The sequence below is a fragment of the Callorhinus ursinus genome, unplaced genomic scaffold (genome assembly GCF_003265705.2).
Source record: "Callorhinus ursinus isolate GAN/ISIS: 27379988/994484 unplaced genomic scaffold, GSC_fseal_2.0 scaffold5, whole genome shotgun sequence".
Lineage (NCBI taxonomy): Eukaryota > Metazoa > Chordata > Mammalia > Carnivora > Otariidae > Callorhinus > Callorhinus ursinus.
Window position 1 is genome coordinate 41,526,459 of NW_027397067.1, and position 15,541 is coordinate 41,541,999.

A 15,541-nucleotide genomic window follows, 5' to 3' on the forward strand; every position below is an offset into this window, starting at 1 on the left:
AACTGCCACACGCCAAGATTCACTGATGAATACTAAAATTAGTGAACAAAAGTTTCAAGCAGAAATAAGATATTTGCAAAGTCTCAAAATATATTCTACAAAATATTTAGTAATTAAAAGTGGGAAATTATTAGGTTTACAGTGCAGAATCCTGACAGACAGCATCTCACTCAAGTGATCAAAGTGAGTATCACCAAGAAATACTTGAGTGGATGGTGATAACATTTACTGGGATGAACAGACAGAAACAATGCTTGAAGCAAGAGTATCAAGGGCTCTGCTTTAGGTCTATTCAGTTTGAATTGTCCATTAAACAACCAAACAGAGATGTCAAATAGATGGATGGGTTATTTGGAGCTTAGCAGAAAAATTAGACCTACAGGGAGAAAAGGGAACAGATTAAGACAATTTAGGAAAAGATTACCGACAGGAAAAAGGCCAGAAACATGAATCCAGCAAAGCCAAAAACATCACAGATAATGCTATGGCAAATGTATACAAAGGTTATTTGTAAGAGCTAGGAATGGAGGAATCAAGGAAAGTTTTTTTGCTTTCTTGAAGGTGAAGAATATGAGTTTTAAAGGATATAGAGTAAATACCGAGGCAATAGGAAAAAGACATTCCACAAGTAAAATGTAAAGACTATAGTGAGAGACGGGATGGAGTAGGAGGAGGAGGAAAACTTGGGATTTTCAGCAGGTGCTACCAACTGAGAGAGAATATAAATAAGGAGATAGGTTTATCAGAAGGAAGTAGAGAAAGTAGGAGCCAGAACCAAACACGGTATTTGGAACATAAGTTTTCAACCAATGTTGTAAGAATAAATGAGAGGCACAAACGTATGTTTCTTCCTCCTTTCTATCTCATAATCCTACATACTTCTACAAATTCCCAAGGAAATCTACACAGTATCCAGCTACCTTCCTAGAGAAGAAAAAGATTAGGGCATGGACAGAGAGACTAGAGCAGAAATTATACCTGAGGTTTAAATTATCTCAAATTAATTTTATCTCAGCCATTCCTCTTACAGAATAAAAAACACAGAATCAGTACTTTTAGATTTAGGGTCCATAATACCACACCATCATCATTTTTGAAGGACTACAGGAAAACATATCAAAACAAAGCAAATATAGTGTGAATTAATATCCCTGGAACAGTAAGATTCCCTTCTTAAATACTGTAAGATGCCCACATTAATTTGTCTATCTATTCAATTTATAATTTTAATCCTGAAGATTTTATTACTAGCACACTTCACTGCTAACAAACCTTTTCCATACATACAAATTTCTCCACATGAAAGAAATCATATCTCCAACTTTCTATAATTAGCTATGAATTAATCAATTTGGGGAGGAGTGACAGAATAAAAAATTAAGTCCAAGAATATACTAAATTAAGCATTACCTTTTTAAATGAAATAATCCATAATCATGCTCTGCAAGAAACATCATTGTTCTGACACATGTCAGTAAACAGTTGTAACTGCTCTCAGAGTTAGCTAGCGTAGCCAGTAAACAGTCACAGATTGAGGCCATCAGTTCTTTGTTTGGTAGAGAATTGGAGAGCTGCTCCAGTTCAGAAATAGAACCTTCAGAAGAGTTTGGCAAAATAAGAGCAATGTCCTGTGAGGGAAGAGAGGAGTAGGGGAAAAATTTTTAATTATTATCACCATCAATTCACATTTTTATATTAGGAATACATACCAATTAATACTCAGTAATTACCTCATCAAAATATTGTTACCTTCCAAAAAAAAATATTGTTACCTTCCTATGCTAAATATAAATTCAAACACAAAGTAATTTTGCTCTTCTGTAAAAGGTGATACAAAGATATACACTTAAAGAAATAAAGACAAATATTTTACAATATTTTTACTTTAAAAGAACGTCATATTCATTCATTTGGGTCTATGCCCAAAGGGCCTGAACTCATGACACCAAAATCAAGAGTTGCACATTCTACCAACTGAGCCAGCCAGGTACCCCTAAAAATTTTTCCTTCCACGTCACACTGAGTGTAGTTTCTATCTTCAAATGGTTAAGTGAACTACTTTCGGTACTAAAATACTTTAAATCATTGTATTATTGATTCATTTGAATATTTTTTTAATTTATAAAGAAATCATTCAGTGAAATAAAATTTTTTAAAAAGATTGTATTTGTTTACTTGAAAGAGTGAGCAAATGCACAGGTGAGCTGGGGGTGAGGGGGAGAGGAAGAGGAAAACAATCCCAAGCAGACTCCCTGCTGAGCAAGAGCCAGATTGTGGGGGGTGGGGGGGGGCTTGATTTCATGACCCTGAGATCATGACCTGAGCCAAAACCAAGAGTTGGATGCTTAACCCACTGAGCCACCCAGGTGCCCCTCAGTGAAATAAATTTTAATAAACATGTCCATATTGGGGTGCCTTATGCCTTCAGCTCAGGTCATGATCCCAGTGGGATCAAGCCCCACATCAGGTTCCCTGCTCAGCGGGGAGTCTGCTTCTCCCTCTCCCTCTGTCTGCTGCTCCCCCTGCTTGTGCTGTCAAATAAATAAAATCTTAAAAATAAATAAATAAACATATCCATACTGGAATTTAAAACATCACAAAAAGAAATGGATGGAGCAAATAAACACTTAAGCAGTTTTCCAAGTAATTATTTTCCTCTAGTTTTTATATACTTTTAAAATTCAAGTTTTTCAATACTCAAGCAAGTTTAACCAACAATAAAAATTCCCACCACTCTTTTTATAAACATTTACAGAAACATTTTTGGGTATGTCTCATCGCCTTTAATCACTTCAACATACTGCAAAGTAAGATTCAACATGGGTTAAAACTATAAAACAAAGTTTCAATCAGAAGGAAAATATATAAGATGAGGCCAAGAATGAGGTTTATGTGAACAGGGCAGCTAGGGTCCTATAGTGTCATTCAGATTAGTCATAAAACCCAATGTGGATTATATAACACCAGTCAAAAGGACATTTTAAGGTATAAGGACTTTAAATATCCTTTCTACCAGGTCCCAAACTATTTCAACCAGATCCTCTTTTCGTGAAAACAAGTCACACGAAAAATGTTTCTTCTTGACTTATGTGTTAAATGTAACCAAACTGGATTTTTGTCAGCTGAAAAAAGATAATCTTCCAACATGGGATCCTATTAAAAATATTCTGCCTGAAAAAAAAAATCACATCTGATGATTAGATAGCAGGAGCATTATGGTAAGCGAAAGTACCAATTATGTACAGAAATCTTCAAAGATCTTGGGCACCTGGATGACTCAGTCGGTTGGGCAACTGACTCTTGGTTTCGGCTCAGGTGGTGATCTTGGGGTTATGGGATCAAGCCCGGCACTGAGCCCCATGTCAGGCTCCATGGTTGGACCAGAGTCTGCTTAAGATTCTCTCCCTTTCCCTCTCCCTCGCCCTTGCCCCTCTCCCCACTTATGTGTGCACTTTCTCTCTAAAACAAATAAAATCTTAAAAAAAAAAGACAAAGAAATGTTCAAAGATCTCAATCACAATGGGCTTTAAAAGTTAAAACAATTATCATTAACTCATGGAATTATAAACTGGAAGCCAATATTATAGAGAGGCAGAAATACTACTACTTTTAGGGTGCCTGGGTGGCTCAGTTGGTTAAGCGACTGCCTTCAGCTCAGGTCATGATCCTGGAGTCCCAGGATCGAGTCCCGCATCGGGCTCCCTGCTCAGCAGGGAGTCTGCTTCTCCCTCTGACCCTCTTCCCTCTCATGCTCTCTCTCTCTCTCTATCTCATTCTCTCTCTCAAATAAATAAATAAAATCTTTAAAAAAAAAAAAAAGAAATACTACTACTTTTAGTCAACATCTGTAAGCAGAGTAGTCTGAAACACACTAAAACTGTAGTCGTCTCTGATACCTTCAAAAGTTGTCCTAACAAGAACATGGTATTATTAATTCAACCAATCACAAAGCTATAAAATTCAAGAATCTGTGTATAAGTGGCAGGAAAATGAAAATACCAGACATAACCAACCCCAAAGAATTCAGTGGCACATAAAGTAACTATCCAAGGATGCAATCTCATAAAGAAAAAGAGACTTCAGAGAAACCTGTGAAATACAAACCTAAAGAAAGCTATGAAGCACCAAACCATTTTATTGTTGGTTCACTAGTCAAACTGATCTCCCTAAACAACAGGATTAATAAAACAGATGAGATCTCTGTGTTCAGAGCCAAGATTTATATCAAGAGAAGCTTTTAAACCATACACAAACACACAGAATTTATAAAATAACCATAAATACCTGATCACAGAGAGACTGCAAAATGGATGTGATATATTCAACACACTGTTGGCGAATAACACTGTCTCCAGGAGACCGCACCAAAGCTAACAGATCCTGGAATATCTCTGCATATTTTTCGTCACCTTTAATAGTTCCATTAATTAGATGCAAAATAGCTAATTTACAAGCTTTGTGTGAAGCCAGAGCATCAAGAAGAGCAAGCAACCTGGTGGTTTGGCTAGTATACTGTTTTTCTTTATCTTCTGAAGTGCTGAAATAAAATCAATACATTTAGTAAACAATATACTTAATTTTAGGGCATTATTTAACTAATATTTATTTTTCAACACATATCATGATATACAAATCTTGTATAAAACATTTTATTCCTTGGATATGACGACTTCTCTGGAATTTTACAATTACTGTAAAATTTTATAAATTCAGATTTCAGTATCTTTTTTAAATCAGAGTACTTCATAGTTCACCTTTCAAACACCCAAAATCAAGACTTTCAAGGTATCTTGCACATGAAATTAAGTTTTCTAATTAAAAATAATCTACATATATTCATATACATACACACACGTATATGTATATAAGTATATATTTATACATAATATATATTATCTAAGCATTCTAAACCCTGATTTCCAAATTCTAAGTGAAAAAAAATGTATCTGTATCAAGAATAACCTGAGGAAAAAATTTTTAATGCAAAATGAAAATACCTTTGCAAGTCTTCTACAATCAAATCCAACACAGTTCTCATAATCAGAAGTGCAGTTGGTGAGGCAAGGTCACACAATTGAACACAAATACGCCGTAACATGTGTTGAATGGGCTGGCAGGTTGTGCCAGAGAAAGAGCGAACTATTTCTTGGAGCAACTTTGCTTGAACATGAAGGTGCATGCTCCACAATTTTCGGGTGTTGAGTGCCACTGATATATCATGTGGCTCAATAACCTGTTAAAAAAGTATATTGTGTGTGTACGTAGATTTTTTTTAATATTTATTTATAGTCACAAAAACTGTTCAGGAAGAACTGTTATGAAAAGAACATCTTTACTACATGCTTAAAACATTTTTCTATTATACAATTAAACATTCGCTTGAATTCAATGCATCTAGAAAATCTGATTGTTCTCAGGTTAGCAGTCAGTAGAGCAGAGTCCATTGGTGAACCAACCTAGTTAATGGCAAATTCTAACACATGATAAAGGGAAAAAAAGGCTTTAAAAATAACAAAAGTACAAGTATACAGAACAGCATAATAAAATTCACATTAACAAAAATTTATTTAAAATGTTACCCCCATATTTCTTTAATGACCAACTTGCTTCAGTTTTATCTCACCCTCATCCAGTTATTTTATGTCTTTTTTAGGGGAAGGGGATGAGGGTTGTGGGTTTGTTTTTTTTTTTTTTAATAACAAAATCACTGGCTTTTTTAAAAGTGTTACTGCAGTCATTTATAAGATGCATGTTATATGGAAGTGATACCTGAGTTGTTTGCATGGGCAATGGTAGAGGCAGCAGCTCTGAAAGTAGTATGAGTCCAGAAAAAAATCCTTCAGGAACCTTCAAGATTGAAGAAAGAACTTCTTTCAACATTAAAGACCAAGTATTATTGGCCAGAGTCTCTTCCGAGATTGTAAGTTTTTCATTAACTCCTTGTGTAAAAGTCAGTAAGATATCAATGATATCATTTTGAATTTTCTGTTCATCACTATCCAAACGACCTGAGAGAGGGATAGAGCACAGGAGCATGTGTAAAGTCACAAGTGCTGAAGGAACACGCATGTCCTTAAACTCAAAGGATCCACCTCTCAGGAGTTCCGTTAACATTGTTTTAAGAAGAGTGAGTGTGCAGCGAGCCATTGAAATAGTAGTAACTCTGTGAAGGGTAGTCCCCATGTTGACATGGAGCCTCCAAGGCTGAGTCAGAATACTGTTCAATTTTTGTAGAACCCGAATAAAGGTGTCCATTCCTTCAGCAGAAAAAAGCTGAATAACGGCAAGATTCCATTTCAGGTCTTTCTGTTGACCTTTATATAGGATAAGGGGAAAAAAAACTAATTACTTATATGTTAATAATTAGTTAAAATTTTTTAATATTTTATTTAATAAATAGCATTTATACGAAGACTTAAGAATAGTTTTTAAAGTATAATAGCCATATTACCTTCAACAGGAGGTGGTGGACATGCCACATTACAAAGAACACGCAAGGCAGTGGTAAGGCCAACTCCTTCCGGGGTCATCAAATTATCGATATTCTTTAAAAATAAAAATGAACAGAAAGTTTAATTTCTTGGTGCTTGGATATGAATCAAGAAAAAATTCCCAAGAAGGCATTAATTAAAAATATGAGTTTCATGTTATGTAAATTTAAAACATGAATAAAACTAATAAAGTTTTTATAAAGGTTATTTTATAAAAGTTAATAGTTGCAAAGTTCAAGTATATTAAAAAGTACAGATTAAAATGAAAAGTAACATACAAAAATGAGACTCCCTGTATTAAGAATTTAAAATAGTTCTTTTTCATATACTCTTTCTATATACTCTCCCTCCCAAAAATGAAGCAATGACTGATTTTACAAAGCCCTGTGGTTATACTAAACCTCTTTCAAAACTGAAGAAGCAACAAGGAATGTTTTGGCACTACATAACATACACTTCAAAGCAGATACCACAGGAATCTGGTTGTGATGACCAGTTAGGGCATGGTTAAAGTGAAAAGAAATACAATTGCCTATGTTCTTAGCAGCTGCCCATGCTATGTTTCCTCACAACAAATAAGTTATGTGTAAATTTCTTTGTTTTTGTAGTTTCCACAGAGCAGCATAGATGGTTTTGAAAAAACTCTGAAGAAGTTTTTTATGAAGAATTTAAAAATGTTACTATTTCAGCTGCTAACCCCCACTTTCCGTTCCCCTATACATTTTTTTCTAATTTCTTCCTTGCTGCCTTTCCACAATAATTCCACAAATTACATAAAGCAGCATGGAGCACACAGAGAAGTTTCACTCTCAGATCAACTGTTTTTGGTATATCTTGGAATGAGAATCTCTTATTAATAACTATAATTAATGGATAAGGATTTACATAAAAATAAAAACTCTTTCAATTACAGCATGTAATTGAAATGTCTAGAGCTAAATTTCTTATTGGTTAAAAACTTTTACCCAAGCATATAATCTTTATTGGACACCTTATACATTCTCCTGACCATGCACAAGTACCCTGAACACATGACCATCTAAATTTACAGGATCTATTGTACTTCTGCCAAATAAAAGACTGACTCTATGAGAAACTCTAGATGACATCTGAGGCACAGAGTAAGGAACAGAGAATATGATGGCACCACAGGAGGTAAAAAGTACTCTTAGGAAAGATGGAGTAAAAAGAGAAGATAAGGGTAGACAAGTCAGTAAAGAAAAATCCAAAGCAGATATACCCAAACAGTACTTGGTTGCTATTTTAATAGCACACATTTCAACTCCAAAACCAAGGTGTTTTACACACACACACACACACACAAATACACACAGCTCATCTGTTAAATGAAAGAGGAAATAATTCAAGGTCCAATTCTGTCTCTCTAGCTTAAAATTTTTTATGCATCTATGACCACCTTTAGTCCTTCTTCCTAACTTTTAAAACTATACTAACTTTTAAAACTAATTGACAATGCAACAGTTTTAATGAATTTTTAAATTACTAATTACATGAATTTTTCAAATGCACTATTATGATACAGGATTTTCAACTTTTATGAATGTTTTATTTGTAGATGTGACCATCCCAAATTAACAAATTTAGAACTAGTTCCCATTGTAATTATCTAGAATTGACTCTTGTTGATTTTCACCTAAAAATTTTGAAGGAAGATCTTTTTCACCAAAGTTTAACTGAAACAATTATGTTAAATTATCAGGGCATTTAACTTTAAAACGCTGTTGTAAAGATCATCAAAATGGCAGGTGACAATACTTTAATTTGAGAAATAAAATAGGACAGAATTTGGTAGTGGAAAGTAGTACAATACACAGGGTTGTGTACAAGTGTACTCACATATACACACCATCACACACCCATCTACACACACACACCAATCTGTACCATAAATCTAGCAAACCAATCAAATACACTTAAAAATTACTGTATTATATACATAAATGATTTAATGCAATATTACTATATTTGGAACCATACAGTTCCATAAAATGAAGGCACTTTTAGGGGTGCTTGGGTGGCTCATTTGGTTAAGCATCTGACTTAGTTTCAGCTCAGGTCACGACCTCAGGGTTGTGAGATGGAGCCCCACACATCAGGCTCCCCGCTCAGTGGGGAGTCTGCTTCTCTCCCTCTCCCCTCCCCTTGCTCATGTGCACATGCTCTCGCTCTCTAAAATAAAACAAATAAGGGACGCCTGTGTGGCTCAGTCAGTTAAGCGTCTGCCTTCGGCTCAGGTCATGATCCCAAGACCAAGCACCGCATCGGGCTCCTTGCTCAGCAGGGGGCCTGCTTCTCCCCCCGCTTGTGCTCTCTCTCTATCTCTCTCTCTCTCTCTCTCTCTGACAAATGAATAAATTAAAAATCTTTAAAAAAAATTTTTTTAATTAAAAAATCATCTTTAAAAAAAAATCAAGGCACTTTTAGGCTTTACTTACCTGTTTAACATATTCAATTAAGTTTGGGATGCAGTTAATTTCAAATCTAAGGTTTTTCAGAGGTTCAAGCCACTTGCCAAGTTCTTAAAAACAAAAAGGTCATTCATAATATAATATTTTAAAATAAAAAGTCTTTATAACAAAGGAAGTAAAGGTATTCTTTTCCAAAGAAGAACATTATCAGATTCATATTGATTTCAATAATCTAAATTTCATACAGGGATAAACTTATGTCTAATTCTCTAAACAAGCCTTAACGTGAAATGTGAATGGGCTACATACAGGCTTAGAAATAAGAAGTGACGATTCTTAGTTACTTGGTTTCTGAAAAACTTAAGTGTTTACATGCTTAAACAGGACCATCAACTTACAACATTAAAAAAAAATTTGTAAAATTGACTGCTTATAAACTAACAAATAATAAAATAGTGTTTATTCACCTAATGCTACCACCACCTCCCACACCCCCAAAAAAGCACACACAAATGTATTAATTTCTAACAGGGACATTTGCTGAGTGACATTTCTCATAACATGAATTTTAAATTTTGCCAATTTCCTAATTTGCCTTTATAAAATTAAAAGTAATCACTATCATCCCAAAATAACAACAAACTTCGCTTATAAAACAATCACAAATGAAATATACCATTTACCACAACTGAATTCAAAACTCTGCTAGAAAAAAATGAACAAACAAAAAAAGCAGAAACAGATTCATAAGTATATAGAGAACTGGTAGTTGCCAGAGGGGAAGGGGTATGGAAGGATGCGCAAAATGGGTGAAGGGGAGTAGGAGTTAAAGGCTTCCAGTTATAGAATGAATAAGTCATGGGGATGAAAGGTACAGCATAGGGAATAGTCAATGGTATAACAGCATTGTATGGTGACATGGTAGCTATACTTTGGTGAGCACAGCATAACTATAGAATTGTGCAATCATTATGTTGTACATATAGAGTTGTGTAATCCCTATGCTGTACAACTGCAACTAATGTACACTGTGTGTCAATTATACTTCAAAAAAAAAAAAAAACTGAGTGGAATAACATAGAAGAAAAAAACTCTCCTAGAACCTATGCTGTAACATCCATACTTTATCACCAAAACTATTTTAAGAAAAGCATTCTAAATGTAATGTAAAAAGTGATATGCCAGTTCCAGACACTTTTTAGGAATGACTAAAGGAAACTGAAAATAGTAGTCATGTCTCCCCTTGGTTCTACAATTCTCCATGAGGATTACACCTATGTACATCTGAGTATTTTTCCTATGTGTTTTTAAATTAACTCTTTCATATATACAGCATATATTGCTCAAGTGAAAGATACAAGGAACAATAATAAAACAAATATGTTTAACCATCACCCAGAATAAAGCATTAATAATACCCTTGAAGATGTTGTGTGCCCTCCTTTTATAAAGGCACACTACAGGGAAAAAACCTATTTCCTATATAAGAAGTTGAGTTTACTAACCCATACTTTTACTGGTGGTATCACACATAAAATTTAAGATTAAAAAGAAAAAAGTCAGGGGCGCCTGGGTGGCTCAGTCAGTCAAGCATCCGACTCTTGATTTCAGCTCAGGTCAGGATCTCAGGGTCATGAATGGAGCCCCTCCTCCAGCTCCACGCTTAGCAGGGAGTCTGCTTAAGATTCTCTCCCTCTTTTTCTGTCCCTCCACCACCACCCTCCACTTACATGCTCTCTCTCAAAAAAATAAAAGAAGAAGAAAAAAGTCCACATGCTATTTACAATATTTACTCAATGTTATCAAATTTTCTACTTGGTAAGGTCAGAAAGAAACCAAAACAAAATTAAAAAAAACTGTGATTAGATAACCTTCAATTTTTCAGGACTGCCCACATAAGGTTTGCCATAAACTTCATTCAACATAGATTTATATACTTTAGAAAACAATGTTCATATTCACCATCCTTCACTTTTGAGGACAGCACATGTATATTAATTAATGACAAATGGATTTCTAAATTGTACTTAGAATAGTGTTATACTTAGAAATACATATAGAAAACACACACATACACAAACGATACACAAAACTGAACTTTTGAAGGGGTGCTTGGGTGGCTCAGTCGGTTAAGCATCCGACTCCTGATTTCAGCTCAGGTCTTGATCTCAGGGTCGTGAGTTCAAGCCCTGCCTTGACCTCCATGCTGGGCGTGGAGCCTACTTAAAAAAAAAAAAAATTGGGGACACCTGGCTAGCTCAGTCGGTGGAGCATGTAACTCTTAATCCCAGGGTTGTAAATTCGAGCCGCATGTGAGTGTAGAGATTACTTAAAAATAATTTTAAAATCTTAAAAAAAAAAAAACAAAAACTGAACATTTGAGTTCACCTTCAAGCTATTTCCATTTTGATTAGGAACTTCAACTAACCACCAATTACCATGATTTTCCAGGAAAAGGTACTTGTGACAATTTCCTAAAAATCTTTTTAAGAACACCATATAAAATACTTTCATAAAGGGCACTTTCAAGAAGTAACAGAATATTACTATGTATATTATCAAAACATGATAAAATACTAATTACAGATATTCAAAGGCTTTTTCCTTCACATATCATAAATGTTTAAGTAACTTCAAGTACCATACCTTGCAATTTAGCATTATTTTCATCTGCTTTACACAGCTTCAAGAGAGATGCTGCATGCTGTTCTAGCATTTGGACATCACTGGAAGACTGAACCACCACCAAAATAAGTATGCATGCATAATTATAAGCTACTGACTTCTTAGACTTGGAATCACTGAAACAAAATAAGGTTTTAAAGTTTTTGGTATGAAAACAACTTTTCCAGGAACAATTTTAAACATTTTTTTCTATTTGGTTTTAAAGAGACCAAGGAATTTTACAATGAAACATGACTAACTCCCTGAAGACAAGAAATTACATTTTAAAGTTCACTTCCAACTCACTTGAAAACACTACTTAAAAGTATATAAACAAAGCATATGCATCACAATGGAGAGTGAAATCCTATTAAGAAAGAAGATCAAAAGAACAATGAAATATTAACAAGTATACTTCATCAGCAATGAAAGATTCCGAAGTATACTTCAATGGTCTCCTTTAAAATTTTGTTCACTCTGGATTAAGTAGGAATAAGTGTGATGAATCAATCTACTGCCATCATCACTGTCTTCTACCTTAAAACTGCTGTGGTTAAAGCCACTGCCTTTCCTAGTCCCCCCAAAAAAGATCTGTCCCTCAAGGAGTCATATCAAGACCCTGTTGTGAGGCCAGTTACCTGGATGTCACTGCTTTGTATGACACGAGCCAGGAAGACCATGTTTATCTCCTCAGACACTAACATCAATCCTCTGCCCTACTGGGCAGCTCTTGAAAACTAGTATCATTCTAAATCCCCTGCTCCCATTCAGTCAAAGTACTTCTGAAACCAGAGCACCATAGTCTAAAGGCAAGGGAAAATTAAAGACAGCAAGATAGTCCTCATTACTCTGCAAGTATATATTCTGGTGCCTTAGCATTCCCCTACACACAAATTAGCAAGAGATCTATAGCTGTAATCTTGTAATCTTGTCAACACCAATGGGAAACTGGAAGAAGCTGCTAAAAGATCCATTTTGTTGCTTTACAGGCACATCTTATATTTTAGAAATTTCTACCATTCTAATCCTTAATTAACAAATTATGTATTATGGCAAAAAATAATTATAATAATTTTTACTTTCAAAGCAACACCTTTTAAGAAACTAGCCCTTTACTGATGTAGTTTTCCAGTATAATAGAAAATTTAGGGAGTAAAAAGAAAATTACCCTAAGGCTTCTTTGGAATAGTACTCCATTAAAGTAATAAGACTTTGGAGATTTTTCTCAAGACTGAAAACATGGCCAACAGCTGATCTTCCCACAGGATTGAAAGTAATCAAATAAAGATTGTGAAGGGTTCCCAAAAGATCTGAATGGTCAGTTTCTTCACTAGCTGTGCAACGCTGAAAATGGCTGAACAGTTCTGTAATACACTGCAATGTCTGTGTTGAGTCCTGCAGCCACAAGGCAAATGCATCGTCAATAACACCATCAGATTGAAGACCCTCCTCTTCATCTTGATCGTAAAGGTGACACAGAGCTCGGATCAACAAATTTGTTGCTTCATATTCCGACATAAAAAAAAGAAGACCCTTCTGTGACTGTGCAAGAAACTTTAAAACATCTTTTGTGGCTTGCAGCACACCAGGGTGGGCACTTGTTACTGGAATTGACAGAAGCAAGGTAACTAACTCCAAGAAGTGATGACTATGAAGATACCTGTAGAAAAATTAATTGATATATAAGAAGTCAGTGTAAAACATTGTTCATTTATTCAGTATTCATTAGATAGGAGAGGCGTAAAAATTTTAATGGCCATAATCCTTATCCTTAGCAATATACTACTTTAACTAAAAACATAATGTGGCAGCAAGTCTTCTCTCCACTGGGTCAAATAAAAGTGGAAATTATGTGAGGCTTTTTTCTAGCTAACATTCAACGGATATTTGACATATAACTGTTGACAAGTATCTTTCCAGAATCAACCTTGACTTTAAATTCTGGGTCTTCTTGGGGTGCCTGGGTAGCTCAGTTGGTTAAGCATCTGCCTTTGGCTCAGGTCATGATCCCAAGGTCCTGGGATCGAACCCTGCGTCAGGCTCCCTGCTCAGCGGAGAGCCTGCTTCTCTCTCTCCCTCTGCCTATCTGTGCTCTCTGTGTCTCTGTCAAATAAATAAATAAAATCCTTAATTAATTAATTAATTCTGGGAATTAATTCTGGGTCTTCTTTTCAGACCACTCATCAAATGTTCCTTTTTCACCATGGTCCTACTCTATTCATGGTACACCAGTATATCTGAATTAGTGTACCTACGAAAAATACAGTACATATACTATAAAAAATATATAGCTTATTCATATTTACTATAGGCAATATATCTGAGTTAGTACCTCTAGAGAAAAATTCAAATTATCAATTTTTAGTATTTGAAGAGTTAATACTACCATACATAGCACTTTTATCAAACCCAAGAACCATTTTTTAGCATACATAGTTTTAGTAGAAAAAGTGTGAACTTACTCAAGACCCCAAAACAGACACAAATGCTACTGATACAGAGTATTTTCACTGTCCTAAAAACACTGTGCTCCAAGTATTGTTCCTCTCCCTCCCCCAGCCCTGGCAATCACTGATCTTTTTTTTTTTAAGATTTTATTTATTTATTTGAGAGAGAGAGAGAATGAGAGATAGAAAGCACGAGAGGGAAGAGGGTCAGAGGGAGAAGCAGACTCCCTGCTGAGCAGGAAGTCCGATGCGGGACTCGATCCCGGGACTCCAGGATCATGACCTGAGCCGAAGGCAGTCGCTTAACCAACTGAGCCACCCAGGCGCCCAATCACTGATCTTTTTACTGTCTTTATAGTTTTGCCTTTTTCAGAATGTCCTATATTTGGAATCTTAGAATATATAACTACCTCTCATATTATTCCTTAAACTCAGACTTCTACTTCAGGATAATAAACACCCCCAGTAACTTCTTGACTACAAAGGCAAACAGAACCCTCAAGAAGACAAAACCCCATAACTACTATGCTCAAAGAGTATCTTTAACCACCTTGTGGAGTGTTCAGAAAATAGTTAACACTGCAGGCCTCAGACTACTTATATTCTTAAGAACACCTTCTTACAAGGCCAGCCCTTGGTTAGCATCTGGGAACTTGGATTTGGGGAGGGCTCCCATCACCCAACTATTAAAATGCTCACTGTGCCTAAACTTGTTTATGCAAACAATATGGTTTACACTGAACACCTACTTTCTTCTGGGAGCCTGGGATTCTGTTACACAGTAGATATTGGGGGCCTATGTGGCTATCCTCCAATAATAAGCTTGGATGTTGAGATTCTAATGAGCTTCCTCAGTATGCAACATTTTGTACACATTGTCACAATTTCTTGCTGGGGGAATTATGCAGGTCCCATGTGACTCCACTGGAAAAGGACTCTGGAAGCCTATGACTGGTTTCCTCAGGTTTCTCCCTGTGTACCCTTTTCCTTTGCTGATGGTGCCTTGTATCCTTCTGCTGTAATAAATCATAGTTGCTGAGTCCTGTGAGTACCACTGGCAAATCCTGAGAGTGATCTTGGAGACTACACAGAGGACATTAGAGCCTTATCATCACTTCAAACTAATCCTTCCAAAATGCAAAATTATTTGTGCTTTCAAAATTCACTGCCCCTCCTAATTTACCAGTTTCTGTCAATAAAACCCATTCCAATAGTTAACCTAGCTAGAAACATCTTTAGCTCCTTCTCACTTTCTCTTAGCTATTAGGTCCAGTTGCCAAGTCCCAGTAACTGCTCTTTCACAAACTCTCAATATTAGCACAATTCCCTGTAAGTGCCACTATATTAAGTACTTAACACAGTACAAACTAGACCAGCTCATCTACTTAATAACTCCAATTTCTTTTCCATTGCAACACACCTTACAACATATAATCTTAGAATACTACTTTGATCCTATCAAATCTACTACTCCGAAATAGTAAAGATCTTCCCACATTCTAAAAACAAG

General features: G+C 35.5%; 1 protein-coding gene across 2 annotated transcripts in view; it reads right to left on the reverse strand.

The window, feature by feature from the left end:
• The window catches only part of VIRMA (vir like m6A methyltransferase associated), a 61,646-nt gene that overhangs the window by 20,332 nt on the left and 25,773 nt on the right, over positions 1-15,541 (reverse strand). For both annotated transcript variants that reach the window (XM_073892971.1, XM_025870845.2), the window contains exons 9-16: positions 12,753-13,244; positions 11,567-11,721; positions 8,948-9,030; positions 6,452-6,545; positions 5,770-6,314; positions 4,998-5,233; positions 4,285-4,537; positions 1,411-1,628 (exon numbers count right to left, since the gene is read on the reverse strand). In XM_073892971.1, the coding sequence (XP_073749072.1) occupies positions 1,411-1,628; positions 4,285-4,537; positions 4,998-5,233; positions 5,770-6,314; positions 6,452-6,545; positions 8,948-9,030; positions 11,567-11,721; positions 12,753-13,244 (2,076 nt within the window). The remainder of the gene's footprint in view (positions 1-1,410; positions 1,629-4,284; positions 4,538-4,997; positions 5,234-5,769; positions 6,315-6,451; positions 6,546-8,947; positions 9,031-11,566; positions 11,722-12,752; positions 13,245-15,541) is intronic.